Source organism: Rhinopithecus roxellana, chromosome 15 (assembly GCF_007565055.1).
Source record: "Rhinopithecus roxellana isolate Shanxi Qingling chromosome 15, ASM756505v1, whole genome shotgun sequence".
Classification (NCBI taxonomy): Eukaryota; Metazoa; Chordata; class Mammalia; order Primates; family Cercopithecidae; genus Rhinopithecus; species Rhinopithecus roxellana.
In genome coordinates, this window is record NC_044563.1 from 3,648,407 (window position 1) to 3,675,631 (window position 27,225).

The 27,225-nt window shown below is 51.3% G+C and overlaps 1 protein-coding gene across 2 annotated transcripts in view; it reads left to right on the forward strand.

Annotated features, from left to right (window-relative positions):
* SHANK2 (SH3 and multiple ankyrin repeat domains 2) overlaps positions 1-27,225 on the forward strand; it is a 679,458-nt gene that overhangs the window by 443,425 nt on the left and 208,808 nt on the right. For both annotated transcript variants that reach the window (XM_030918720.1, XM_030918719.1), the window contains one exon: positions 969-1,044. In XM_030918720.1, coding sequence (XP_030774580.1) covers positions 969-1,044 — 76 coding nt within the window. The remainder of the gene's footprint in view (positions 1-968; positions 1,045-27,225) is intronic.

Below are 27,225 nucleotides of genomic sequence, written 5' to 3' on the forward strand. Positions count from 1 at the left end.
GGCTGCCTCTGGGCACATGAAAGGTGTGGAGACCTTTCTCAGTTCCCTCACTTTACTTTTGAACTGCAAATATGCATTTTGGGGTTTGAGCAGAAAAAAAACATGCTTTTGCCTCAGAATTTGGGATGGAGGAGGCTAACAACAGAGAAGGTTGTTTACAGAGTTTAAATTAAACTTTGGGCCATTTTCCTGAAGTCAGTTGCACAATTTCTTTGGATGTTTTGCAGGGTTTAGGTAGGAGATCGTGCAGGAAATCCTGTTTGGGAGGAAAGTAAACAGGAACTCGTGAGCTGCTATGTTTTATGTCTTTCTGTTGTGGGTTTTGTTTTGTTTTTTTATCTCCCTCTGACGCTGAACTATCCATTAAATCTAATTATACCGCTCATATCATTTCCCATGAAATTTATGTCTCAATCTGCTGAGTAAGGGGAACAAGCAGAGGACTTAATTAGAAACGTTAATCATGTGGGTTTGGTGCTTTTTTTTTTTTTAGGAGAGAGGAACTATAATCAGGAAAATGACAATAAATGTTCTTTCTTTCCTGAAAGGCAGTTGTCTGCAGGTTTTCTGTTTTGCTGGAAGCCTCACCACAGCAGAATGCTGTTCTAGTGGATTCCATGCGCTGAGTGGGCTGCCCTGTCGTGGCCTGAGCTGGCCTGGCCCTCTCGTCTTCACAGTCTGCTTCCTCCTGCCTCTTCTGTGAGATGAGGCCTGTGGGACTCTGCCTCCCTTAGGGAGTGGTGCTCCTGACTCTTCAGTGGTCAGCATTGGGGTGCACATGCATTCTCCAAGTTTCTCAAAGTCAGGCCCCAGAACCAGGCCTCATTTTCCTCCAGACTCTTCCCCAGGACAGGGCATCTCACATTTTGGGGAGTCGGTGAGAGGGCCCACCAGCCTTGTGTGCTGTGGCTTCAGAGTTCGGGGACCATGACTTTTCTGAATGGTGTTTCTCTTCCCTCTCTGTACAGAAACCCGTGCTGACCGCAGCAAGAAGCTTTTCAGGCACTACACCGTGGGCTCCTATGACAGCTTCGACACTTCCAGGTAAGACGCGCTGCTTTCCCTTCCAGGACCCTCTGGTCAAAGCTGTTCGTCTGTGCTGCAAACATGCTGGACCACCTTACATGCAGCTTTCAGGCCCCTCGTGTCTGCCTCCTGCTGTGTGTTACCAGGCTAGGACTGTGGAAGTCACCGTCTCCTGGAGCCCCTGCCTGAGAGGTGTACTTGGTGCCACCTTCGGTTTGTGTCCAGCCAGAGCACACCTGTGTGGTGGCCCCAGAGAGAGGGCTGGCTGGCATTGTTTTCGCGAAAGCACGCAAATGTCAAGGATGAAGGCAGTGGGCCACAGGAGCCTCGAGGCAGTACCGGGGTAGCAGCATCCCCCAGGGGAGTATTTCGGATGCCTCAGGCCTGGGTTCCTGCCTCCTCTGCGGTCCTCAGGTTCTCATCCATTCCTGCCACTTCTGCTTAGGTGGAATGGCTGTGAGGGAAGGAGGCAGGCAGGCCGCCAGTCAGCCTGCCAGTCAGCCAGATCTTCTCAGCACAGCAGGTTTGGGTCCGTCTGATGTGTGGAAAGAGCCCTGCCTCATTGACACTGTGACTGGCACAGGCACATGGTTGGATTTTTCTGCAGAAACCACACCTGTGTGGCACCAGCTGTGGGGACATCCTTGGGTCTCTGTGCCCCTCTGCCTGCAGGGGAGGTTGAGGCTGGGGGGTGTCCTGCTGGCCCCGAGTGTGGGAACAGACCCCTCCATGTGGGGAGCCCCAGATAGAGCATTCTTACTGGATGTTGAAGCTCAACAGGTGCCAGTGTGTGAGGTAGAAAAGAGAAGGAGGTGCAGACACAGGCCCCGGGGACATGAGGGTCCTGCGCCCAACCCTCCTGGCTGAGGAGCCTCTTCTCAGAAGCTGACCACACCTGTCTCCTCCGGAGGTGGGAGGGTCCTACCCTGAGTTCTTCCCCAACCTCAAGGACATCTGTGATGAGCAGCCCAGACCCCTGCCCTCGACTCTTACCTGCCTGTGGAGGGATCCAACTGGGTTGGCTGATTGGTTTGTTTTTGTCTGTCTGTTTTGATTGAGGTAAAATGTACGTAACCTAAAAGTTACAATTTAAAGTGTACAATAAGGTAGCAGTTAGTATGTTTACAGTATTATGCAACCATCACCACTCTCTGCTTCCAAAACATTTTGTCACCCATTAGCAGTCACTCCCACTCCCATTGCCCCTCCCCAGCCCCTGGCACCCACCCACCTGCTTCTGTCTCCGGGCTCTGCCTGCCTCGGTGCTGTGCGTAGATGGAATCAGCTGCTACATGATCTTTCATGTCTGGCCTCTTCCATGCTGCATCATGTTTTCAAAGTCCATCCACATGGTGGCATGCATCAGTACTTCATTCCTTCCCTGTCCCTAATTTTTTCTTATTGTGGTAAAATACATGTAATATAAAGTTTTCTATTTCAACCATTTGTTAGGGAATCACTAGTTTAGTGCTATTAAGAACATTCACAGCTTTGTGTAGCCAACACCACCATCCAGCTCCAGAGCTCTTTTGTCTTGCAAAGTTGAAACTCTGTCTGCATTAATGGAAACTCCCGACTCCACCTCCCTCAAACTCCAGCCCCCCACCTGTCTACTTTCTGTCTCTATGAATTTGATGACTCTAGGAACCTCAGATGAGTGGAATCCTGACGTATTCATCTTTCTGTGACTGGCTTCTTTCACTGAGCATAATATCTTCAAGGTTCATTCTTGTTGTAGCATGTCTGGATTTTCTTCCTTTTTTTAGGGTTGAATAATGTTTCATTGTATGGACGGACCACATTTTGCTCATCCCTTCATCTGTCAGTGAGCACAGGTTGTTTCCACCTTTTGGCTGTTGTGAATGGTATTGATTGCCATTGATATTTGCATGCAAGTATGTGCATGTACTTAGGAGCGGAATTGCTCATTGGACTCAGTTATAGTGCTGACCTGTACCAGCTGCTTCTCTCGTAAATGAGGTGTGCTATAAAAGGAATGCTACAGCCAGGAGAGGAACTGGTACCCCTCCAGGGAATGTCACAGACTTTCCAGGTCTTGCTACACTTGCCCACTTTTTTACGTTGAAGCCCAGGTGTGATCCATGGCCTGGTCACAAACACAGCCCTAAAAGGCAGCTCAGGGGCTGACCCCAGTTTCTCCTGATGAGCCTTTATTTAGGACAGATGAATTGTTTCTGCAGCAGTAGCAGAGGGCTGCCTGTGGAAGTGGACCCTGGGCAGGTGGTCATAGTCAGTGGGCCTATCACACTATGATAGGATCTGTGATAGCAAGCAGAGTCTGCACAATGGTCCCTAGTACCTGAGGCTCCCCACAGAGGAGCAGAGGAAGGACCTGCCTGGGAAGAGAAACATCTGTGGGCCAAGCTGCCTGGGGTCACGTAGCAAAAGTGTGACACATGGCTAACAGCAGGGCCAGAAAGCACCAGGGACATGGGCTGGAGTTCAGCCAAGAGAAGACTTGCAGAACTATTGTGGCTGTTCAGCCTGCCTCAGGAGATAGTGAGCTCCCCATACTGGAAGGAGCCAAGCAGGACTGGGGATTCTCTTGCCAGAATGTCACAGAAGATTGGACTGGATGACCTCCAAGATCCCACCAACTCGCATCCCTGTTTTGGTGTCCAGACAAGGACTTTTGTTTTACATGTGTACCAAACACCTGCTCTGCCAGGTCCTGAGACCTCACCTCAGAGGAGGAACATGCAGACCACACTGGGGTCAACTAGTAGCTTAAGCAAATGGTGAAAAGCTTCAGCCTTGACCAGAGTTAGGAGTCAGCTCCAGCACTCCCATGGTGAGGGATCAGACAAGCTGTGGGTCTCATGTGACCCTGTGTTTCATTGGAAGAAACAAGAGTCATAATAGCACTGCTTATCCACCCCTCCCATGCGCCACCCACCCTGCATGGAGCATAGCCCTGTTCATAGCTGAGCCTCCCAGTGAGCTGGTGACGCAAGTGTTACATTCCACCTGCTAGAGGGACACTGATGGAGGGAAAGGAAGGCCAAGTCAATGAGCATCTGAGCCTGAATATGAGGCCTGATCTGTGGGCAGTAGAGCCCTGGCACTTGGGTCCTGCCTTCCTGTGGTGAGGATGGTACTGCCCAAAGCCATCCTGGGTTGAGGGAAACTGACGAGGAGGAGGGCCAGTGTTTTTTGTGGTGACAGAGTCAGCACCTCCTAAGGCATTATTGGGAGAGATGCGCATAGATGGAATCAGCCACTATGTGGGCTTTTGTATCTGGCTTCTTCCACTCTGCATCATGTTTTCAAAGTGCATCCGCACAGTGACACACACCAGTACTTCATTCCTTCCCCACCCCCCAATTTTTTCTTATTGTGGTAAAATACACATAATATAAACTTTCCTATTCTGACCATTTTTACAGTGAATCACTAGTTTAGTGGAATTAAGACATTCACTGTGTTGTGCAAGCAATACCACCATCCAGCTCCAGGGCTCTTCATCTTGCAAAGTTGGAACTCTATCTGCATTAACGCAAACTCCCCGCCCCGCCTCCCTCAGACTCTGGCCCCCACCTGTCTACTTTCTGTCTCTATGAATTTGATGACTCTAGGAACTTCAGATGAGTGGAATCCTGATGTATTTAGGATGATGGTATTACCTTTGTTAATCCCTGACTGTCTGAGCTGGTTCATAACAGGTGCAGGGTTAGCCTGAGGGAGCCCAACCTGCTCAGGACCAGCAGAACTGGCCTTGACCAGACTGTGAACCTGTGAGCATGGCAGGGTAGATGGGGGACAGGCAGTGCTGACAGAGGGTGGGTAGTACAGATGGAGGGTGGGCAGTGTAGGCAGAGAGCGGGCAGTGTGGAAGGAGAGCGGGTGGCATGGAAGGAGGGCCAGCAGCCTGGAAGCTTGTGGACAGAGATGAGTAGGTCTTGTACACCCCTGTGACCCTGGAATGGCGTAGCTCTGGAGTGGGTGTGGAGTGAGAGGCTGACTGCCAGCTTCTCCAGTGGAGCAGGAGGAGCATCTGGAGGTCATGGTCACCAGGGCATGGGTGTAGAACAGCCTGTAGCTCCCAAACGCTTGTCAGCATTCATGTTGCAACTAGACTAATGAGCAGTAGAAACCTGGGTGCGGTGCCAGCCCCGTGGGCCAATTATCCAGAGTCGGCTGTGGGGTTGCAATCTGGGCAGACAGCACGGGGCTAAGGCCACCCCACTGCCGATGCAAGTGTAATGAGAGAAAATGCCATGGGAAGTGAGACTCAATGGAGACATTTTCTGAATCAGTCAGGAGGTTTCTTCCCTTCCCACCTCCTCTTATGTCAAAAACTGCTCAGAGTCTCAGAGCTGGAGAGCCAAATGTTAAAACACACCAGTTCATTAGGGAACATACTCAGCTGTTCCAGCCAGTTCCCTCCCTGGGATTCCCCTCCACTCACCCGGAAAACAGTGAGAGAAGGATCTAGAAATGGCCACATTAATTAAAGTCAAACAACAGAGTCTCTAAGGGTCATTTCTACTCAGGACTTTACAGATATTTCAATGTCATTTTTAAAAATCATGTCTCCACTCAGGGAATGGGAATCTTAAGTTCCCACTCCTCTTTAACTGAATACGCAGCCTCATCATGGGATACCCAGGAGAAGTCTACCTGGTGGGATGGGGGAGAACTCAGGATCTCGCTTTAGGCTGAACAGACTCCATTTATTCATTTATACATCCATCCTTCCAACCGTCCACTCACTCAGCCATTTATCTTTCTATCACTCATCCATCCACCTATTCACCTATCCACCCAGTCACCTGTCCACCTGTCCATCTGTCCACACATCCATCTATCCATCCATCCATCTATGAATCCATCCATCCATATGTATGTCTTTATCCATCCACACATTCATCTGTTCCCTCCCCCATCCACCCATCTACTTACCCACCCATCCATCCACCCATCTACTCATACATCAATCCATCCATCCACCCAACCACTGCATTCATCTATCCATCTGTTTAACCAGTATTTATCAAGACCTGACTATTCTGGGAGCTGAGGATGTAGAGGTAAACAAGGCAAGCACATTCTTTGACTTCAAGTAGGTTACAGTCTAATTAGTAAAAGTACACAATAAAGTTAACAAATGAAGCAGAGGATCTCCCTTTGTAGTTGATGCTATGAAGCAGACGAGTGTGTTCATAGGGTCCTGGGAGGTTGGGTCATGCCAGCTTTATGTAGGGATGCCAGGGAGCGGGCGTCTCCCTGAAGAAGTGACTTTTGAGTTGAAACCCAAAGATTGAGGAGGAATCAGCCCTCAAGAGAAGGTTCAGCAAGCACAGAAGCACTGGGGTGATGAGAGGATTCGACGCTGCAGGAATAGCCACAGCCTAGGAAAAAGTAGAAGCAGTAATGTCAGAGAAAGACCTCGTGCTTCATGAAAGGAGTTGGGTCTTCTCGCACTTGCAGTGGAGGCATTGGAGGGCGTTAGGCAGAAGTGACATCATCTGAATCACTTTTCTGGAGGAAAGCAGATGGCAGGATGGATGGAGTCCAGTGAGGAGCCCAATTGCAATTATCCAGGCCAAGCAGCAACGGTAGTTGGGGCTGGTGGAGGAGGTGGGGTAGAGAGGTGGATGGAACTGAGGTGTAGGATGAAGTTAGATTGGAAAGGGGCATGGACATGGGGGTGAGGAAGAGCACGGAGGACTTAGCTCTCACCTTCTCTTGGTTTTCGCAGGGAGGAGCTCCCGGAGGCACATCCTTATTGACAGCAAGGAAGGAATATGTCCATTAATGCCACTCAAGGAAAGGGTTTAAGAAGGTGCTGAGCATCTGTTTTTTGTTCTCCCTTAGAGAAAACCAGTTTTATCTTAGAGAGTGAATTAGAAGGATGGCAAAGTATGCCTGTTCACCATTGAATATCCACTGTCCACAGCTCCCCATTTTCATGGCTTTTGAGCCTCACAGCCCAATGTTTATTTTTTCTAAGTCAGTAATAAGAAATACACATACCTGGTTTAAAAATTTAAGATATGCAGGAAATTGATAGCGTGTGAAGGGTAGGTCTCCCATCTTTGCCTTCTAGTCCCCAAGTTCTTCTCCTTACAGAGAATCTCTGTTGCTGGGTTCCTGAGGATCTTTCTAGAGAAGGACCCTGCAGCTAGAAGCATATATGCATATTATCTGAAGCGTTCTAAAGACCCTGAGAAATCACTGGTCCTAAGTTTTCTCTCTGGCTTTCCAGCTAAGTAACTATGCAACCTTGGGTAGCTCACCTCCCCTCCCTGAGTCTTCAGTTCCTGTTGTTTGCAAAGTAGAGCTGCTTCCAACTCATTCTATATCTCCAGTTGTGTTCGTGTTAAGGATGAATGAGAAAATATGTTTAGTACTTGCAGCTCCTAAGAGGCATGTGCTATATAAATCCAGAGGGGTGCTGAGTTGTGAGCAGCGTGTGTGGGTAGCTGGCTTTCCTTTGAAACCCTAACTCTGTGCTCTAGAAGACTGCCTCAGTGTGTAGGTTGTAAGAACTGAATGGCAAGAAACATTGATTTCCCCCATTCTTCCTCCGCCATTATTTTGTGTTTTTATATGTTTGTTATTATTTCTTAGACTTGAAAAGAAGGCTTTATTCCTGAGTATGTCTACTGTCTGGACACAGAAGGAAGCACATCCCATTTGTTCCTTACTCTCAACTGAAGGCTGGGCCTCGCAGTTAATATGGAAGCCCTCATAGCGGCTTTTTTGAGGCATAGTTTGGGGCAGGGCAAGAGATTATTTCACTGTTCATTTCATGCATTTTATGTATTTTTATTTTATTTTTTTACTATTTATTTATTTTTTTTTGAGACAGAGTCTCGCTCTGTTGCCCAGGCTGGAGTGCAATGGCATGATTTCAGCTTACTGCAACCTCTGCCTCCCAGGTTCAATTGATTCTCCTGCCTCAACCTCCTAAGTAACTGGAATTATAGGCATGTGCCACCACGCCTGGCTAATTATTTTATATTTTTAGTAGAGATGAGGTTTCACTATGCTGGCCTGGCTGGTCTCAAACTCCTGACCTCAGGTGATCCACCAGCCTCAGCCTCCCAAAGTGCTGGGATTACAGTCGTGAGCCAATGCACCTTATTTTTATTTTTGCAAGTATATAGTGCTTTTGTAGTTTTTTGAAACAGAGAGGTATTTCTCTGGGTATGGGCAAAGGAAGGCATCACAACCACAGATGACCCATCTCTTCCTTCATGCTCTCCCAGCATGGTAAAGATGGTGGCCAGGGCCAGGTCTCCATTTGGGTGAGTCATTTCTCCAGGGAGTGCTGCTCTTCTCTGTGGTCTCTATTGTGATGGACAGCCCTCCCAGTGCCTAAACGGGGGACCTGAGTGTCCCCCTCCTCATTCTCCCTTGCTTTCCTCCCTTACCCCCTCCTTTAGTCCATCACAAGGGTCAAGGAGTCCTGCCTTCTCCTTGTCCTCCTGCTGTTTCACTGGGCCGGCTCCTTGGCTCTTGTCCGTGTTCTCTGTTCCCTATAGCACCCCACAGTCTGGCTGCCCCAGGGACTCCTCCCCTCATCCATTCTCAGTGAACTCTCAGTTTCACATTTTTCCTTCCTCCATAAATTTTCACCCAAGTACTGCATGCATGTAATGAAAGTAACTAATTAAACTACAGAGATAGGGCTAAGAGTAGAAATAAATTATTGTCTGCCCACTCTGACCCAGCTTCATCCACACAGCCCCACTTGGCAGACAAAAAACAGTTTTTAAATTAGGTCTGCTTCATTCTTCTGGTCAGTACCTTCCCAACGTGATGATTACTCCCATATTTCTTAATTTTAAAATGTGAAACATCCTTGACACATTGCTGGAAAAGATGTGAGGCTTTCATAGTTTGACCCTCACCTCCAAATTTGAATAGTTATTGCCAGTATGCTAATGGATTACCTTTAAATAACATTCTCAAACTTCTCTCTCTTGTTTAATGCATTTTAGACAATATCACTTGACCTTTTGGTATATTTATATTTATAGGTTCTAAGTTCTCTCTCCAAATTGGACTCAGAAGTTAAAAAACGGTGGAGGGTGAACACAGTGGCTCACACCTGTAACTTACCTCAGCACTTTGGGAGGCCAAGGCAGGAGGATTGCTTTAACCCAGGCATTCGAGACCAACATAGACAACAAAGTGAAACCAAAAAAAAAAAAAACAAAAACAAAACACACACACATACACCCACACACATGGAAAGTATTACATTTTGATGATAATACAAACGGGGTTAGGATTCCAATTCCTCTTTACAGACCTGTGAGAAGAAGAGTATTAATAGTATCACAATCCAATGAGTTTTGTTTTTGTTTTCTGCTCTATTAGTGGTTCAGAGTTAATTCCACATTTCAGCTGAATATTAGGATCATGATTTTCAACATGAAGATTTTATTTTTCCTGGAATTTCCGATTGCCTTTTTTTTTTCTCGTGGGAGAAAAATTATGGCTTCTTTTTTTTTTTTTTTTTTTTTTTTTTTTTTTTTGAGATGGAGTCTCGCTCTGTCGCCTGGACTGGAGTGCAGTGGCCGGATCTCAGCTCACTGCAAGCTCCGCCTCCCGGGTTTATGCCATTCTCCTGCCTCAGCCTCCCGAGTAGCTGGGACTACAGGTGCCCGCCACCTCGCCCAGCTAGTTTTTTTGTATTTTTAGTAGAGATGGGGTTTCACCGTGTTAGCCAGGATGGTCTCGATCTCCTGACCTCGTGATCCGCCCGTCTCGGCCTCCCAAAGTGCTGGGATTACAGGCTTGAGCCACCACACCTGGCCTAAAATTATGGCTTCTTGAGCATACCACTAAAATCATTCTTTTTCTGACATATCACTGGAATCTGTCCTCTTCTTGTTGGAGTCCTCTGACATTCTGCTCCAATTTGAACTCCCGTTCTCAGTACACAACGGTCATCCTGCAGTTCCACTTCACTGAGCTAGTGGATACGTGAGTTGCTTCTTGTCTTTGCCCTTGTTCCGTCAGGATACCTCCTCAGCTTCAACAAAAGGTAACTGGAATGTAACCTCCATGTCTGAAAATTCCCTAGTTATCAAATGTTCTCTGGGTTGTAGAAGTCTAGCTTCAAAACCATTTTCCCTGTGAACTCTCCAGGCATTTCTTCATCGCCATCCCACCTCTACTCATGGCTTAGAGCCTTGCTGACTTGTCCTCTGTTGTCAATTGCTGAGAGAGGAATGCTGAAATTCTCCAATATTATTGTGTGTTTGTCTGTTTTCTCTTTTCAGTTCTCTCGGATTTTGCTGCATGTATTTTGAAGTTCCGATGTTAGGTTTGTACTCATTCAGGACTGTTATGTCTTCTTGGTGATAGGCCTAGGCCTGAGAGTTCAGATGCCCGGGGGTTCTGTTCCCAGTTCTGAATTGATCTTTTTCTCATTATTCAATGTTCCTGTTTATCCCTGGCAGGTAAGAATTGCCAGTAAGAAGTTATAGCACTGTCTGATTCTCATTCCACTGGAGGTAGGGACCTTTTATTTTCCTCTCTAGAAGTTCGTAGGAATGTCATATTTTCTACTTTTTGTTAATGTTCTGAAATCTGATGGCGGATCTGAGTGTGGGCTTCCTTTACACATTGAGCTCACTGCTCTGGAGGCCCCTCCAGACTGAAGCAGCTTCCACTTCAGGAAGGTATTTTATTACCTCATTGACAATTCCATCGCTTCCTCTTTCAGTTCAGCCTTTCTGAATTTCCTCTAGTAGACCATTTACATTCTCCCCATTTGTCACTTATTCTTTCTCAAGATTTTTTTCTCTGCCTTCTTGTTCTGTATTCTGGGAAATATCCTTAACTTCCAACCTGTCTATCTAAGTTATTATTTTGTCAATCACACTGTTACTGTCCAAGAGCTTTTCCTTTCAACAATGGGATAAGCTTCTAAAGCTTGAGAGAAGTGGTTTCTGGATCTCTTTGGGAACAAACCAGCCAGCCAGGTATGGGCAGATCTCTGCACGTAGCTGCTGTCATGGCAGAGCTCAGGTGAACTGCACGTTCCTCCAGGTCAAACACCAAAAAGAAAGGCTTAAAGACATGCTCCTGGCCCCACTCCCACCATAAGTTCATAAGCAAAGACAGACCTAGGTTCTCGTGCATACCTATGGGACAAGTAGTAGGATCCAAATTGAAAATTGAAGTGCTGGTGAGTTTATCCTGAAGTGAGGCTCACAGATAACCAGGTGATGGAACTGTGGTCGGGGGAAGTGGTCTCAGGAGCACAGTGTCCCTGCTGAGTCGTGAAAGGGGAGGGGCCTCTCTGGAAAGGGGGCAGTGAGGCACAAAGGGCCTAGGCTCGTGAGTTACAAGCCCCTATTCCCTCCCAGCCTCTCCACCTGCCAGCCCTGTAACAAGATCGTCCACTCTCAGCTCTGCCTGTGCCATTTACAAATGAGCATTTGTGATTCTGCCTCTGTCACGGAGCTTTGAGATTCAGATTTCATAGATATCATCTGTGAAATACATAATTTCAAAGAGCCGAACACAAGGCTGACACTTGCTGTGTCCTGGGTACACAGTGGGTCATGAGTCTCTTGGGATGGCTGGGGCTGCTGGCTTGGCTGGGCCAGGCTTGGACTCCTCCTTCTCCAGTACTTGGTGATGCGAAATTAGGTGTGCTCCGACCTGGCCACCTTCCCCTTGCAGTTTTATGACGTCAAGTGCCTGACTTGGGGACTTTGGACCTTGGCTCCAGACCAAGGTGAGGGTAGGTTTTTCTGGCTGGAGGTATGCTCAGACCCTCTGAAAACAGCTGGATGGACTCTGAGGGTGGAGAAGGGGAGGGGCCTCCTCACGCCCTGAAGGGGGGACCCAGCTCAGCAACTGTTCTGCACTGGGGATGGGCACACTTGGTCTTCGGGTTGGAGTAAGTGGCCCCAGGACCACTCCGGCTGGAGGGTAGGGAAGCCAAGCTCTCAGCAGCCTGGACACCCTCGTGAAAGCCTTTTCTGTGGGGCCAGGCAGGAAGGTCTGGCTGCTTTGTTCTGGACCCAAGGCCCCTACTTTAGGGCTGGGAGCTGAGTTCCTCACCACAGGAAGGCTCCTGGCTCAGAGCAGCCTCAGACCATGTTTAGTACATTTCCCAGGTGGCGAGTGGGTGGATGGTGGGGAGGGCACCCGTGGTGGGTGGGGCCATTGGAGCAGCAGCAGAGGGGGGCTTAGGGGGCTGGGATTCAGTACCTTCAGGCGGGGTTCCACTGAGGGTACTCCCAGAGGCCTGCCTTGCTCCCCACCTGGATGGCGCAGGGGCCCCCAGAGCTCAGGAGCTCGGCTCGATAGCTGCAGAGGAATCTCCTGTCTCCTAAAATCCCTGAGCCCCTCTGGCAGGCAAAGGAGAGGTCTTACTCATGTTCTCTCTGGAGCTGTTCCTGACAACAGCTGCCAAAGCTGACCTCTGCCTCCACACCGCTCCCCCCACCCCCCAACCCCCGCACTGTACCTGGCCCCTCTCGTGCCCCTGTCTTATATCCACCTTGATTGGTAGCATTTGCTGATTTCAGTGGTGCAAACCACCCCACAATGGCCCATTCTGAGCTGCCAATGTGAGGTCACTGAGCAAGCTGGAAAGAGGTGCCCACAGTCAGCCCTGGCAGCTCCTAAGAGCCAGCTCTGGCTCATCCCTGGGCAATATCTATGCCTCTGTACCCCTGCTCCAACCTCGTGCTCTAAGTTGGGGTCTTACACAGGGTAATGAAGCTTGCTGATCTGAAGCTCCAGCAGGCGGGTTTCAAGCCTGATGGGCCTAGGCCTGGGAGTTCAGGTGCCAGGGGTCCTGGTCCCAGTTCTGACATCACCTTCCTGCACAGGCCTTAGTTTCCCCATTTGTAAGATGGCTACATTGTAAAATGCCTACATCATGGCTGAGATCTCTTCTGAATATAAAAGTCTACACATTGGGCCTGAAACTGCCATAGCCACTGGTCAGTGGTCAGCATGAATGAATGCACTTTAGACAAAACTGCAAACCCTGAGACAGGCTGGGCAGGGTTGGGATTCCAGGGCCTGACCCAGAGTGGGCAGGGGTGGCCAGAGGGCAGCCCAAGATGGGCAGGAGCACTCTTAGTTGGGGTCCAGGCACGGGCCACCAGTGGCATACAAGGCCAAGGGGTGCCTCTCCAGGGAGCAGATGAGGAGACTGGATCTGGAGGGGTACCCAAGGCTGTGTCTGGGAAGCAGCAGGCTCTTGGGAAGTGCTCACACTGATCCCCGCCTCTGGCCAAAAGCCTGGTGTTCTGGGCCTTCCTCCAGGAAGCAGGAGGAGTCTTTGGTGCCTGACTTGGAGAGCTAGAGTGAGAAGCAATCAGACCTCCCTGATTCAACATTACCTGGGCCACGCAGGGCAGCCAAGAGTTTGATCTGCCTTTTCTCTGCCCACCCCTGTGCCTTCTATGCCTGTGTCTCCTCCAGGATAGGACCAGGACTGACTGACTTGTCTCCTTCTTTCTGGCATCTGGGACAGGGTCTGGCAAATGTCCAGCTCTCAGAGAATGGGGAGATGAGTGGAGGGAGAGGTGAGAAGATGGATGGATAGAAAGATAATGGATGGATGGAAGGAAGGAAGCATAGATGGGGAGCTGGATGGGTGTGTGGATGGGTGGATGGATGGATGGATGGGTGGATAGATAGATGAATAGATGGATGATGGATAGATGGATTGATGAATAGATGGGTGGCTGGATGGATGTGTGAATGGGTGGATGAGTGGATGGATGGGTAGATGGATGATGGATAGATAGAAGGATGGATGATGGATAGATAGAAGGATGGATGGATGGATGGATAGATGGGGAGCTGGATGAGTGTGGGGATGGATGGATGGATGGATGGATGGATGGATGGATGGATGGATGGTTGTGTGAATGGGTGGATGAGTTGATGGATGGGTAGTTGGATGATGGATAGATGGAAGGAAGGGTGGATGGATGGATGGATATATGGGGAGCTGGATGGGTGTGTGGATGGATGGATGGATGGGTAGATGGATGGATGGAAGGAAGGAAAGGAAGGAAGGAAAGGAAGGAAGGAAAAGGAAAAGAAGGGGAGCTGGATGGGTGTGTGGATGGGTGGATAGATGGATGGGTAGATGGGTGATGGATAGAAGGGAAGGAGGGAAGGATGGAGGAAGGAAGGAAGGGAGGGAGGAAGGAAGGGGAGCTGGATGGGTGGATGGGGGATGGATGGATAGGTGGATGGATGGATGGATGGATGAGTGCATGGGTGGACACATGGATGCGTGGATGGATGGGTGGGTGGCTGAATCTGTGACTTGGGGTAAGGGAAGGGACCAAGGTTGGGCATTGTGCTCACACCTCTCTATAGGCAGTACTTGGCACATTGTCAGCACTCAATAAATATTCACTTCACGGAAAGGAAGGGACAGCATGGCCCCAGTGAGAAGGAGACTTGTGTCCCCAGTGCCAAGGAGTGTGCCATGAAAAGTGCTCAGGGCAGTCTAAGGATCTGAGACTGCTCTCTGTCCTCCCTAGGGCTCTGCTGCCCCGTTCCCTCCAGGACAGAATGAAGCACCAGTCACCTGTCCCCATGCTTAGGATTACGAAGAGATGCAGCCCATCCAAGTCTTCGGGAGGGTCCAGCTTAGAACCTGCTTCCCTCTCTTTCTCTGTCAGGGAGCTTGGTCAGATGGATCAGGTCTAGAGGCTGCACTCCCAGGTCCTGCCAACCAACAAGCAGGGCTTAGCTCTGATTAAGGGGCATGTGCTGATTAAAACCTGACTCCACTGACCCAAAGGCCAAGGTGGAGGCTGGCTCAGTGCCCCAATGCCTGGTATAGCAGCTGGTACCATGTGTCTCGGGTGTCCTGGCCTGGAGTTGGCCTCGTGGAGCTCTGAGGCCTCTAAGAGGAGCGAAGGGGAGGAACCAGGAAGAGGGCAGCTCTTTTCTGGGCGGCAGGAGGATAGGAGGGTGGAAAAAGTGAGTTCAAAAGCAGACTGGAAGAGAGGGGCCCAGACTGGAGGTTGGGAGCTTTTTTCTTTCCTGGGTTTCATTTGCCAGTTTTTTGTTTTTGGGGGTTTCTTCGCCAAGCCTCCGAGACTGTCAGATGGGAGGGCAGAGATTAAGGAACTGGAGTCCTCTGGCCACACCACCTGGGGGAATGACTTGGACTGAGTTCGGGGACCCGAGGCAGGGACTAAGGTGGTGTCGGAGTCAGGCATTGACCAGGGTCCTTTGCCTCACCCTTCTGTGGTATAGTGTTCCCACTGCCAAAGTGCACAAAGTAATTACCCTGCCTCTTTCCCCAAATTATCCTCACCTTTGTATTTGAGCCAAGAGGGATCTCTGGAGTCCCTTCTTCCTGAGGGGTACACTGAGGCAGAGAGAGGCATGTGACCTATCAGAAGGGCTGCAGACAGGGCAGGGCTGGGACCAACAACACTCACTGGATGGGCAGGGCCAGGGGCACTGTCCCTCTTGTTGGGTGTGACTCAGGCACTCACTGAGTCCTGCTGAGTGACGGGCAGGGGCTGAGATACTCTTTCCACAGCCTGTGCTTCCTGGGTGAGGGGAGCGTGAGATACCAAACTGGATTCTCCTAGGAAACCGGAGAGTATGCCTTTGTGGTGGGGATAGGGGTTAAGAGACAGGGTTTCACTTTGTTGCCCAGGCTGGAGTGCAGTGGTGCAATCACAGGTCATTGCAGCCTTGAATTCCTGGGCTCAAGTGGTCCTCCCACCTCAGCCTACCAAGTAGCTGGGGCCACAGTACAGGCGTGCACCACCATGCCTGGCTAATTTTGTATGTGTGTAGAGATGGGGTCTCTCTATGTTGCCTAAGCTGGTCTTGAACTCCTGGCCTCAAGCAATACTCCCACCTCTGCCTCCCATACTGCTGGGATGCATGAGCCGTGCCCAGCCACGAGTGTGCCTTTAGACGTTCATGGTTTCAGGCTCTGGGAGCCACTTTTCACGTTTCAAGGGTGATGATTGAGTAGGAGGACGGGGACAGTGAAGACCCTGGGAGAGGGACCATGGATATGAAGAGTGAGTAGCAGGGACAGGGACCCAGGTCTCTCTCTCTCTTTTCATTCATTTATTCAAAAGTATGCATCCAGGGCCAGGCACAGTGGCTCATGCCTGTCATCCTAGCACTTTGGAAGGTGGAGGCAGGTGGATCACTTGAGGCCAGAAGTTCGAGACCAGCCTGGCCAACATGGTGAAACCCTGTCTCTACTAAAAATACAAACATTAGCCAGGCGTGGTGGTGCACACTTGTAATCCCAGCTATTGGGGAGGTGGAGGCACGAGAATCACTTGAACCTGAGAGGCGGAGGTTGCAGTGAGCCGAGATCACACCACTGCACTCCAGCCTGGGCAACAGAGCAAGACTCTGTCTGGAAAGGAAAAAAAAAAGGAGATCATGAAGATAGAAGAGGAGAAAGCCACATGACCACAGAGGCAGCGATTAGAGAGATGGACCCCAAGGCAAGGAATGCCCACAGCCACCAGAAGCTGCGAGAAGCAAGGAGGGGTCCTCCCCTGGGGCCTCCTGAGGGAGCATGGCCCTGCCGATGCCCTGATTTCACCACAGTGGGTCATGCTGATAACTGTATTTCTGGCCTTCAGCACTGTGAGAGAACCCGTTTCCACTGTTTAAACCACCTGGTTTGTGGCAATTTGTTGCAGTGTCCACAGGAAACTCCCGAGAGCATGTATCAGCATATCGGTGAGCTAACACACAGAGATGCACCATGAGTAGAAGGCGGCAAGTTCCAGGGGTGGAAGGAAAGTGTTAAAGGCAGCACGGATTGGGTGGGGAAGAGGGCAGGTTGCTGAGTTACACAGAAACGCCAGAGTGGAGCTCGCTGAGGTGAGAGGTGGCCGGAGACAGGAAGAAGGTTAGGACTAAGGAAAAGAAAGGAGGAGGTGGCCAGGCACGGTGGAATCCCAGCACTTCAGGAGGCCAAGGTGGGAGGATTGCTTGAGCACAGGAGTTTGAGACCAGCCAGGACAACAAAGCAAGATCCCATCTCTAAAAATAAAATTAAAAAATTTCAATAAAAAAGGAGGGAGCAGTAATTGTCAAATCCTGAGCCAGCAGTGAGCCTGGTAGGGAGACCAGCAGGGAAACTGAGGCCATCAGGGAGACGGCGCCTTCCAGGGGATGCAGCTCAGCGGTCACACCCTCTCAGCTGCTTCCCAGCTTTGCCGACTCCAGCCGGTCTGCCTGAGACTTGTCACCTAACCCCTGGCCTCGGTTTCCTCACCCATGCCTCGGACCTGACCCATGCCTCGGTGGCGCTGTGAAGAGCAGCATCATTCCCCATCCTCCCGTCATCCTCCTGTGCTTAGGACTTGCGTTTTGTCTTTTCATTTTCTTCCATCCGCGGCTGCTCTCGGGTCCTGAGAGAGTGAGTTCAACAAAGGAACCAGGATGCTCCCCAACCCACGAGGACAGGGGCTCCAGGCCTCCTTCTGTGTGGCCTTGAGCAAACTGGAAACTTCTCCCTACCTGCCTCCCCCGTTTCCTCCCTCTCTCTCTCCCATCTTCGTTGTCTGTTTTACAAAACAACAATGCCCACTCTTCCATCTCAAGATATTCAAGGAATGCAGAAATATATAGAAAGTAAATGTCATCCTCCTGGTCCCACTTCCCAGAAGGGGCCACTCTGCATGGCTGGCTGTGCCCGCCAGCCTTATTTATTTGTTTGTTTTTGTTAGTTTGAGACGGCGTTTCACCATGTTAGCCAGGCAGGTCTCAAACTCCTGACCTTCGGCGATCCGCCCGCCGGCCTTTTGCAGTGTCACCACATCCTCCTCTCGTGTGTCTGTGGGGCACCGTGGGCTCCGCCCCACGCCATCCTGCCGTTTGTTTCTGCACTCTCTTGGTGTCGGACTTCCACGCCCCTGGATTTGTGTAGACGGTGTCCTTCCTAGTAACCGTCCGGGGATGGGGTGGACCCAGCGTGTCCCCTGGAGATGGCTCAAATGTTTCCAGTTCAGACAATGGCAGTAGCAGCAGCAGCCCTGGTCCTGCCTTGTGGTGCCCTTGAGGGTGCGTTTCTGTGGGATCAGTCCTGGAACCTGGCCTGTGGATCAAAGGCCCTCCCGCCACGCACCCTCCAGCACGTTTGAGCTGCCTTACAGTCTTTCCCAGGTTGTCGGACTCCTGTTTCTCTGAAAGGGAAAAGCTGCAGCCCCTCGCCTGGGTGAAGGCCACACCCCAGATGTATTTCCCTTAGATTTCACCCCGAGCATGCCCGGACCTTGCTGTTATAAAGTCCGGTGATGTCCGCCCCTCCGCCATCTTTGACCTGAAGCCCGTGCAGAACCCCACTGTGTTCAAGAAGATTTCTGGAGGTGGTTTCTGTTGCTAAAACCAAGAGCTCTGGTTGATCCAGAAAGGGTTTTCTCTGTGGAGCCTGGATACCCCTGCCTCCTGTTCCCACCCAAGTCACTCCATTAGGTACGGAGCTTGGGTCACCTCCCAAACCAAAAGGCATGGACAGGAGGGTTGCTGTGAGTGATCTGGGGAGCTCCGTGTGCCCCAGCATCCGTTCAGTCTCCCTTCATGTGAACGAGCTGGCCTTTCCCCCGCGGAGGTACAGCAGGGATCCGGCTGGGAGCTGGATGGTTACAGTCCAGGGTGGCCGAGGCAGCACCGCCGGTGGGTTCCATTTCCAGGCGTGGTGGGGTGGACGTGGTGGATGTGCACCTCTTGGCCTTTGAGGAGATACCCCAGGGGGCCCAGGTTTCCTCTTTATCTAATTAGTTTCTGGGCTGGGAATCTGATAGGCTCTTTAACCTTGCCAGAGAAGGTTACTGCTGAGGCTGGCGGAAATTTGGCAGCATCGGATGATGGGCTTGGACTTCTGAATTCTCCTCCGACGCGAATCCTGAACTGCAGAGAAACATCTCTGTGCAGCAGCTGTTTATTCGGGGGGCGGGGGGTTCCGCCGTCAGACTTTGCCAAGAGAAAAGGGACCCCACGCTGAGCAGCAGCAGAGAGAATGGGGGACTTGGCAGAGCCGGTGCCACTGCGCGCTTCAAGAGGCAGGACCCTCCCAGCAGGCGCCGGTGGCCCCAGGCACCGATGCCGAGGTGTCCCTGAGCAGTCAGTGTCCTCTGAGTCCTCCTGCAAGTCAGGGTACCTGTCAGCTGGGCCACCAGCACCCCAGAGGCAGTTGCCTTTTAAGTGGGTACTGGCCTGTGGTCTGAGCGTTGATGGGGATGGTCCACGCCCAGGGAAAATGTGATTTACTAGGAAGAGTGTGGGAGTATCTCGGCCGCAGGACCTGCCTGTTTGCTTGTTGATACCTAATCCAAGGTGTGCCTGCATCCTGTTGAGAGTCCCCACAAGGAGGACGGTGCCTGGGGTTGGATGAGTCACCCTGCAATCTGAGAAAGATGGTTGAAAACACCCCCACTCCATATTAAAGCCTCATCCACCTCGAGCCTCACCAGGGGAAGAGAGAGACTGGGGTGGCGTGGCCAGCTGAACTGTGGAGCCCAGAGATGTCCATGTCCTGACCCCTGGCGCCTGTGAGTGTGGGACTCCACCCGGCCAAGGGGAATGAAGCTTCAGAGGGGCACTTGTCAGCTAATCAGCTGGCGGTGGATTAGGAGATGGTCCTGGGAATGCAGGTGGGCCCTGTGCCATCACAGGGGTCCTCATCAGAGGGCAGGGGGTCAGAGGCAGAGCGTGGGGAGCTGGGACGATGGGAGCGGAGGCTGGAGTGATCTGAGGAATGGTCATGGGTCGGGGAACGTAGTGGCTGCTAGAAACCAGAAAACACAAGAAGCAGCCCGTCCTCTGGAGCCTCGGGGAGGAGCCCATCCTGCAACACCTCAGTCTTAGCCCAGTGAGACCTCTGGCCCCCAGAACTGTAAGAGGCTAAATGTGTCTAGCTGCCAAGTTTATGTTATGTTGTTATAGCCATCACAGGACACTCATAGAGTGCTTGTGAACGTTGAGTGCGTACACTGAAGAGGTTGAGAACCCACTCTGACAGAAGGCATTTTGGCCGACATTAGCTGTGAGTGTGTAACTCCCTGGGACGGGGCATGATGGCCCCACTTTACAGATGGAAAAACCGAGGCTGCAGGATTTCTGCTCCCTTTCCCAGGGCCAGGATGTGCAGCAGAAAGGGACATGAAACTCCGCCTCTCTCCCAGATTGTGCGGACTGCATCCTGCCTCCCTCCCCGCCCCAACCCCCGTCCCACCCATCGGCCTCCGTGGGACCCAAAGTCATTTCCAATCACGGTGATCACAGGGGTCTCGGAAGGGACTGTGCAACCCCAAAGGCCACGTCACCCTGGGCTCTGTGGATTTGGGAACGGATCATACAGCTGTTGGCAGGTGGACGTCCAGGGCCCCGAGGGAGGGGCACCTGGTCTAGTTGTCACTCCATGGGTCAGAAGGTCTGGCTGGAGTGTGGCAGCAGGCAGCGGTGGCCTTTGTCTCTCAGGCCACAGACATCCTCATGACACCCCCACATGTGCCGGACACCGTTCCAGGCCCTGGGGAGTGTAGTCAGCGTGACAGATGGCACCAGGACCTCCCAAGCCTCCCGTTCAGTGGAGGTGCCCTTCTATTCCTTGGCAGGACCAGGGCCCAGCCCTGACCCACTTCTCCCCACCACAGGGGGATGGGACACAGCCCTTTGTACTGGTCATGGGGAGACAGCTGGTAGCTGGATGCCTCCACTGCTGCCAGGCACAGAGGGACTGCCCCAGGCAGGTGCACAGCCCAAAAGAGGGGGCCGAGGGTGCAGGGAGATCTCCCACCTCCCTGATGGGCCAGAGACAGGCCTGCCCTGCTCCTCAAAAGGGGGTTGGCTGACTGCTGGTGGTGGGAACAGGCTCTGCAGTTGGCCTTGGGTTTGGATGCCCAGGCCCGCCACTTGCCAGCTGTGTGACCTTGAGCTCCTCACTGAACCTCTCTGAGCCGCAGCATCCTTGTTTGTAAAAGGGGAAAGAAAAAGGTGCCTCCCTCCACAATGTGTTGTATGAGAGAGAGAATGAGTGCAGGGGCTCCCCACGGGGCTTGGTGTGTTGTGAGCACCGGCCTGCCAGGGCCCAGCGTTGCCGTCAGGCATGTTTTACTACCTGCATTTGCACGGATGAGCCCGTGCTGTCACCTGTTATGGGCCTGGCATCTTCTTCTTCACCGTCATGTGAGGGCGGGGGAGGAAGGTTGTCCTAGTGAGCATTCTGAAAGCCTCTGGTTAAGGAGAGTGAGTGTGTTGGAGTTTGGAGGTAATCAGGGGGTATGTGGAGGACGTATGTCAAGGCAAATGAATACCTGTGCAGCCTGGACTTGGGGATAGGGGCATGAGCAAAACAGTTTGCAGTTAGAAAAATACCTGTTCTGGGCTGGGCGCAGTGACTCACGCCTGTAATCCCAGCACTTCAGGAGGCCGAAGCAGGCAGATCACGAGGTCAGGAATCGAGACCAACCTGGCCAACATGATGAAACCCCGTCTCTACTGAAAATACAAAAATTAGCTGGGTGTATGGTGGCTCACACCTGTAGTCCCAGTTACTCGGGAGGCTGAGACCGGAGAATCGCCTGAACCCAGGAGGTGGAGGTTGTAGTGAGCCGAGATCACACCACTGCTCTCCAGCCTGGGTGATATACCAAGACTCTGTCTCAAAAACAAAACAAAACAAAACAAACACACAAAAAACCCTGTTCTTAGCAGACTGGAAACAAAGCAGGTCGAGAGGCAGGGAAAGGCAGGACAGATGACTCCAGCTTTAATAAAGAACAAGCAGGAGGCTGGGCGTGGTGGCTCATGCCTGGAATCCCAGCACCTTGGGAGGCCAAGGCAGCAGGATTCCTTGAGCCCTGGAGTTTGAGACCAGCCTGGGCAACAAAGTGAGACTCCATCTCTACAAAAATACAAATATTAGCTGGGCCTGGTGACACACGCCTGTATTCCCAGCTACCCAGGAGGCAGAGGCAGAAGAATCGGTTGAGCCCGGGAGTTGAAGGTTGCAGTGAGCCCAGATCATGCCACCACACTCCAGACTGGGTGACAGAGTGAGACTGTGTTTCAAAAACAACAACAAAAACAAAAGAACAAGAAGGGAAACGAGAAGGAAATGAGGAAGTCCTGGAGAATGGGGAAGATTTAAGGTGAGAAACTGGCTGGGGCTGAAGACCTGGGAAAATTGGTGCAAGGGGTTGTCCTGTGTCTTTGGAGGGCCCCCCAACATCCTCATTTAACTGGGCACAGTGGGAAATGGCAGTGAGGACTCCTGTGGAGATGGTGGAAGGGAACAGAGGACTGGAACCTTCTGCAAAAAAAATGGAGTGAGTCTTTTTGTCCCACAACTGGGACAAGCAGTTCGTTCTTAAGACATGTCTTCCTCAGTGAGAAGTTTGCACACATCTGGGAAATGGGTATGCAAGGATCCTGGCTTTGGTGGTCGAGTGCAAAGCAGCGTAAGGGGGAGTGGGCATCTCTGGCTCAGGGGAAGCCTGGCTTCCAGAGCCCTGAATGGGGTTTCTGGTGGGTCTTGCTGTGTTGGACCTGGTGTTCTGAGGGTTCCCTGCCTGCACGCTTCTTGGAGGTCATCTCAGCAGTAGACGTGGTCACACAAATGGTGAACTTCCTTGGGTGGGTGCAACGAGCAAGGTTGTCCAGGAGCAACCAGCCTTACCTTTACCTTGTTGGGAGACGCTTCAGCCCCCATGCCGTGGCCAAGGGTCCAGTCACAAAGACAGGGCATCAGTGGTGTCATGGAAGGTCAGAGGGAAGGCAGGGCTTCATGTGAGCAAGGCCAACTTTCAGAATTGCGGGTGGTGGCCTGGGTTCTAGGAACGCTTAAAGGATAGAGAAGACTCGGCACACCACGTGCTGAATCCAAGAGGAGGATGTTGGCCGCTCAGCTGGATGCATTGAATGACAAAGACTTTGCAATTGTGTGGCTTGTCTGGGGTGTCTGGAAGCCCCGTCTGTGGACAGGCTGGTCCTCGGGTCTAGCAGAGGGATCCATTAGCAGAGGCAGTGTATGGCCTCAGACATCCACTCATCAGATCCAGACTGGACCGTGGGCCTCGGCTGTGTCTTCTGATCCACTCCGTTGCTACGTTCCCCTCTGCACCTAAAATCTATATCTCTTTCCTTCACTTGGCTTTTTAGAGATTTCCCAGCCTTGGTGTGTGTTGTCCCCAATGCTGTGATGTACAAGTAATTGCCTGTATACTTGGGATTAGCCAGCGTGCCCAGGAAGTCAGTGTTGTGGTGAGTGGGAAATTCAGAGCAGTTGAATCCAAGGAAACCACTTCTCCTTAGTTCTCTGCTTTCTGAACCAAGAGTTTGTTTGAGATGAGGGGCTGTGACTAGATCTTCTTTGGACAATTGAATACAGAGCAGGGCCCCCATCTTGTGTCACTGGGGCTCATGAATCCTCCTTGCCAATGACTACAGTCCTTGAAGGAATGAGAGCTGAGTCAGTGTTTCCCAACCCAGAATATAACTCAGAGACCTCTTAATTTGTCAGAAAGCCATCCTAGTGTTTTGCCCATATCCTGTAATTTATAACCACCCTGCCCCCTCGCTCCAAGTTCCAAATATTCACCTTATGTTCATTAGAAAGCATTTGGCTGCAAGCAATAAAAAACCTCACTCACAGTGGCTGAGACCACAATGGCGAGTCCAGAGGAGAACACGGCTACCATCCGTTGCATGGGCAGTGACATCTCTGAAGGCCTCTTGCCCTCTCCTTCATGGTGGCAAGATAGTGGCCATAGCTCCAAGTATGATGTCCCCCTAGCACATCCTACTCAGGAACAAAAAGGAGGGGGTGCCAGGGAGCACTTCCCCAACCCCTACTCCCTTTCCAAATAATCCAGCCTTTCCCAGAGGTCCCAGTGGACCTGGCCTTCGGGTCTCCTTGGCCAAAACTATTCCATAGGGTCATGACCATCCATGACCGCAGGGGAGGCTGCAATACCAAGTGTCTGGTTTTTCCAGCCGCTGCAGCGGGCAGCAAGCTGAGAAGAGTGCCAGAGTCTGCGCCAGGATCTGGGTGTGGGAGAAAAAGAAGACTCAGTCCCCTCCGTCTAAGCGCACAGATTCATGTGAGGGACAGCATTCAAGGGCCTCTCGGAAGTGGTGGCTATTGCAGTGGGCTTTAAAGTATGAATAGGAGTTCAGCCGATAGAGATAGCAAGTATAGAGTGTTGTAGGTGGGAGTAAAACTGTGAACCAGAGACCAGCACACACCCCTGCTGTGCCCAGGAGATGCCTTCTCTTCTGACACATGGCCAGTTCATTGAGATGGGAATCATGAAACAGACATAACCAGCATGGGGTGTGAACTGTAAACGTTTATCCAGATGTTCCTGCACCCATTTTTTAGTTGTGGGGTCTTGCTTTGCCTTTGGCCTTGCTCACCCCACTGTGTCCTTCCTCCCTGGCCTTACCCAGCCCAGCATTTGGTCCACCATTTCCAATTTCAATGTTTTTGGTACAGAGCAGGATCTATTGGCAAAATCTTCTCAGAGCATCCCAGGGTGCCCTCCCGGCAGCTCAGATACTGGCAGGATGGTAAATCACCAAGTCCTTCTCCAGAACGTGCTGCTAGAACCAGTGCCTCCCTCCGGAGTCCTTTCCTTTCTCTCTGTCACTGTCTGGGTTGGGAGGGCTGTGAGCTGTCAGGGAACTGGCCCCCACCTGGCCAGGAATCAACAGTGTTTCAATATCACTATCGTTCAATAACCCACAGTGGTTCAGACAGCCTGGCTTTGCCTCCAGCTGTGTGTCCTTGTGAAAATCACTCAACCTCTCTGTGCTTTATTTGCTCATCCATAAAGTGAGAGTCATAACAGTTCCTGCCTCATGTGGTCATTATGCAGATTTAATTAGTTAAACCCACAGAACACTTAGAACAATGCCTGGCGCATGGAAGGTGCTCAAAGGCCGTAGCGTAATAATTACACTAATTACTCTAATTATGAATTATTACTCATTAAGCCAGAATTCAGGTCTGTCCCCACCTGGAGCCAACCAGAGCATAAAAACCTAGACAAAGTAAAGAGGTGTTTCTTTGTTTCCCAGAAAGAACTCCCCATGTGATCCTTCTGAACCTCTCGGGCGTCTCACAGATGATCTCATTTCTAAAACGTGTTCTCCTCGCCTCTTTTCCAGAGCTCAGGTGTTATATCAAGCCAGGCACACCTGTACACGGTAATGTCAGCAAGGCTTCTGCAGCAAGATTGAGACTTTTCTTAGCTTTTATTATACATAGCTATATGCCACGTACATGTATTATTTGTGTGGATTTAAATGTCGTTAGAATATGTAGAGCCTATCTTTAGAAACTGCAGCCCACAGGCCAAATCTGGCCCGTTGCCTGTTTTTGTAAATAAAGTTTTATTGGAACACAGCCCCACCCATCATTTACATATTGTCATGGCTGCCTCTGAGCCACAACTAGCAGAGTGAATAGTTGGACAGGGACCACCCATCCGTCCTCAAAACCTGGAATGTTCACTCTCTGGGCCGTTGCCTGGTCTAGAACATTTGCAGAGCCCCTTCCAAAGGACATCATTGGCTGGACATTGTGACTTACGCCTGTAATCCCAACACTTTGGGAGGCCAAGGCAGGCAGATTACCTGAGGTCCCGAGTTCGAGACCAGCCTGGCCAACATGGAAAAACCCCATCTCTACTAAAAATACAAAAATTAGCCAGGCCTGGTGGCGGGCTCCCATAATTCCAGCTACTCGGGAGGCTGAGGTAGGAGAATCACTTGAACCTGGGAGTTGGAGGCTGCAGTGAGCCCAGATCATGCCAAGCTGGACATTCCAGCTTGGGTAACAAGAGCAAAACTCCGTCTCAAAAAAGAAAAAAAGGACGTCATTAAAGTGCTTTCCATTACCATGTGTCAGTCCTCTATCTTAGTCCAGCTGCATTGCAGTAATGGATGCCTAAGCCTGGGTAATTGATAAAGAAAAGAGGTTTCTTTGGCTCGCAGTTCTGCAGGTGCCCAGGAAGCACGGTGCCAGCATCTGCTTTTGGTGAGGGCCTGAGGAAGCTTCCACTCATGGCGGAAGGCCAACAAGAGCTGGTGTCACATGGCACGAGAGGAGGAAAGAGAGAGAAGAGGAAAGTATCAGACTCTTTTTTAACAACCAGATCTTATGGGAACTAAGAGTAAGAACCCAGCCCTGGGAGAATAGAACCAAGCCATTCATGAGGAATCTGACCCCATGACCCAAACAGCTCCCACCAGGCCCCACCGACAACATTGGGATCAAATTTCACCATGGGATTTGCAGGGGACAAAGAGCCAAATTATATGAGCCTCATACTTTTAACTATTTTTACAACTGCTCCTCTGGTGACACCAGCCTCTTAATGAAGTGTCAGCACTTGGAAGAGAAGCAAACTTTTCAGTGGCCCTAATGAGTACAGGGAGATTGGTGGCCAGGGGTGGACAGCAGCAGTGGCCTTCTCCTCCAGCACGGGTCTGGCCTGGGTTTCTCATGGCCTCCTGCCCAACAGCTCTGTGCCATCCAGGTTGGGCAGGTGAGCCTGGTGGGGGGACCGCGGGCTGCAGGTGGGCCCCCAGCCCTGGAATCAGCCTTCCTGCAAAGCCCAGGACATCGGGTGACTGTCACATTGAGTCTGGTTCCCGGGAGAGGAGGACGCTTCTGGTTTTGTAGCTGTGGGGCCATCTACTCCCCATCCCCACCGGAGGGACTTGGGAACTTGCCTCGCAGGGAGACCCCTGTGGCCTGTCCCATGGCCTGCTGGCATGGTCTTTGTGGGCGAGCTTTGAGACAGACAGATGGGGCAGGCTGGGCCTGTCATTTTAATTAACGAACGAAGAGAAGTCATAAACAGTCCCTTCCTGCACTCACAGCAAAATGCCAGGCAGTTGTACTGTTCCCCTGGTTTTTTTTAAAGAACATTCAGTTCAGAGTCAAAGGCTGAGGCTGGAGTGTGAGTTGGCCCTGCTGCTGGTGGAGACATGTGCCCTGGGCAAACCTGTCACTGCAGGCTGCCTGGACCTTCAGTGGCAGTGCTCCCACCAGCCTGCAGGGTCTCGAGGGCTGCCGAATTGGAGGGATGCGGGAGAATGGTTTTGAATAGAGCCACAGGTACTGTACTCCAGGCACAGGGGGTGGTCTGGGAGGGGGACCAACTCACCCCGTTTGTCCAGGGCCATCTTGGTTTTAAAACTGACAGCCCCATATCCCAG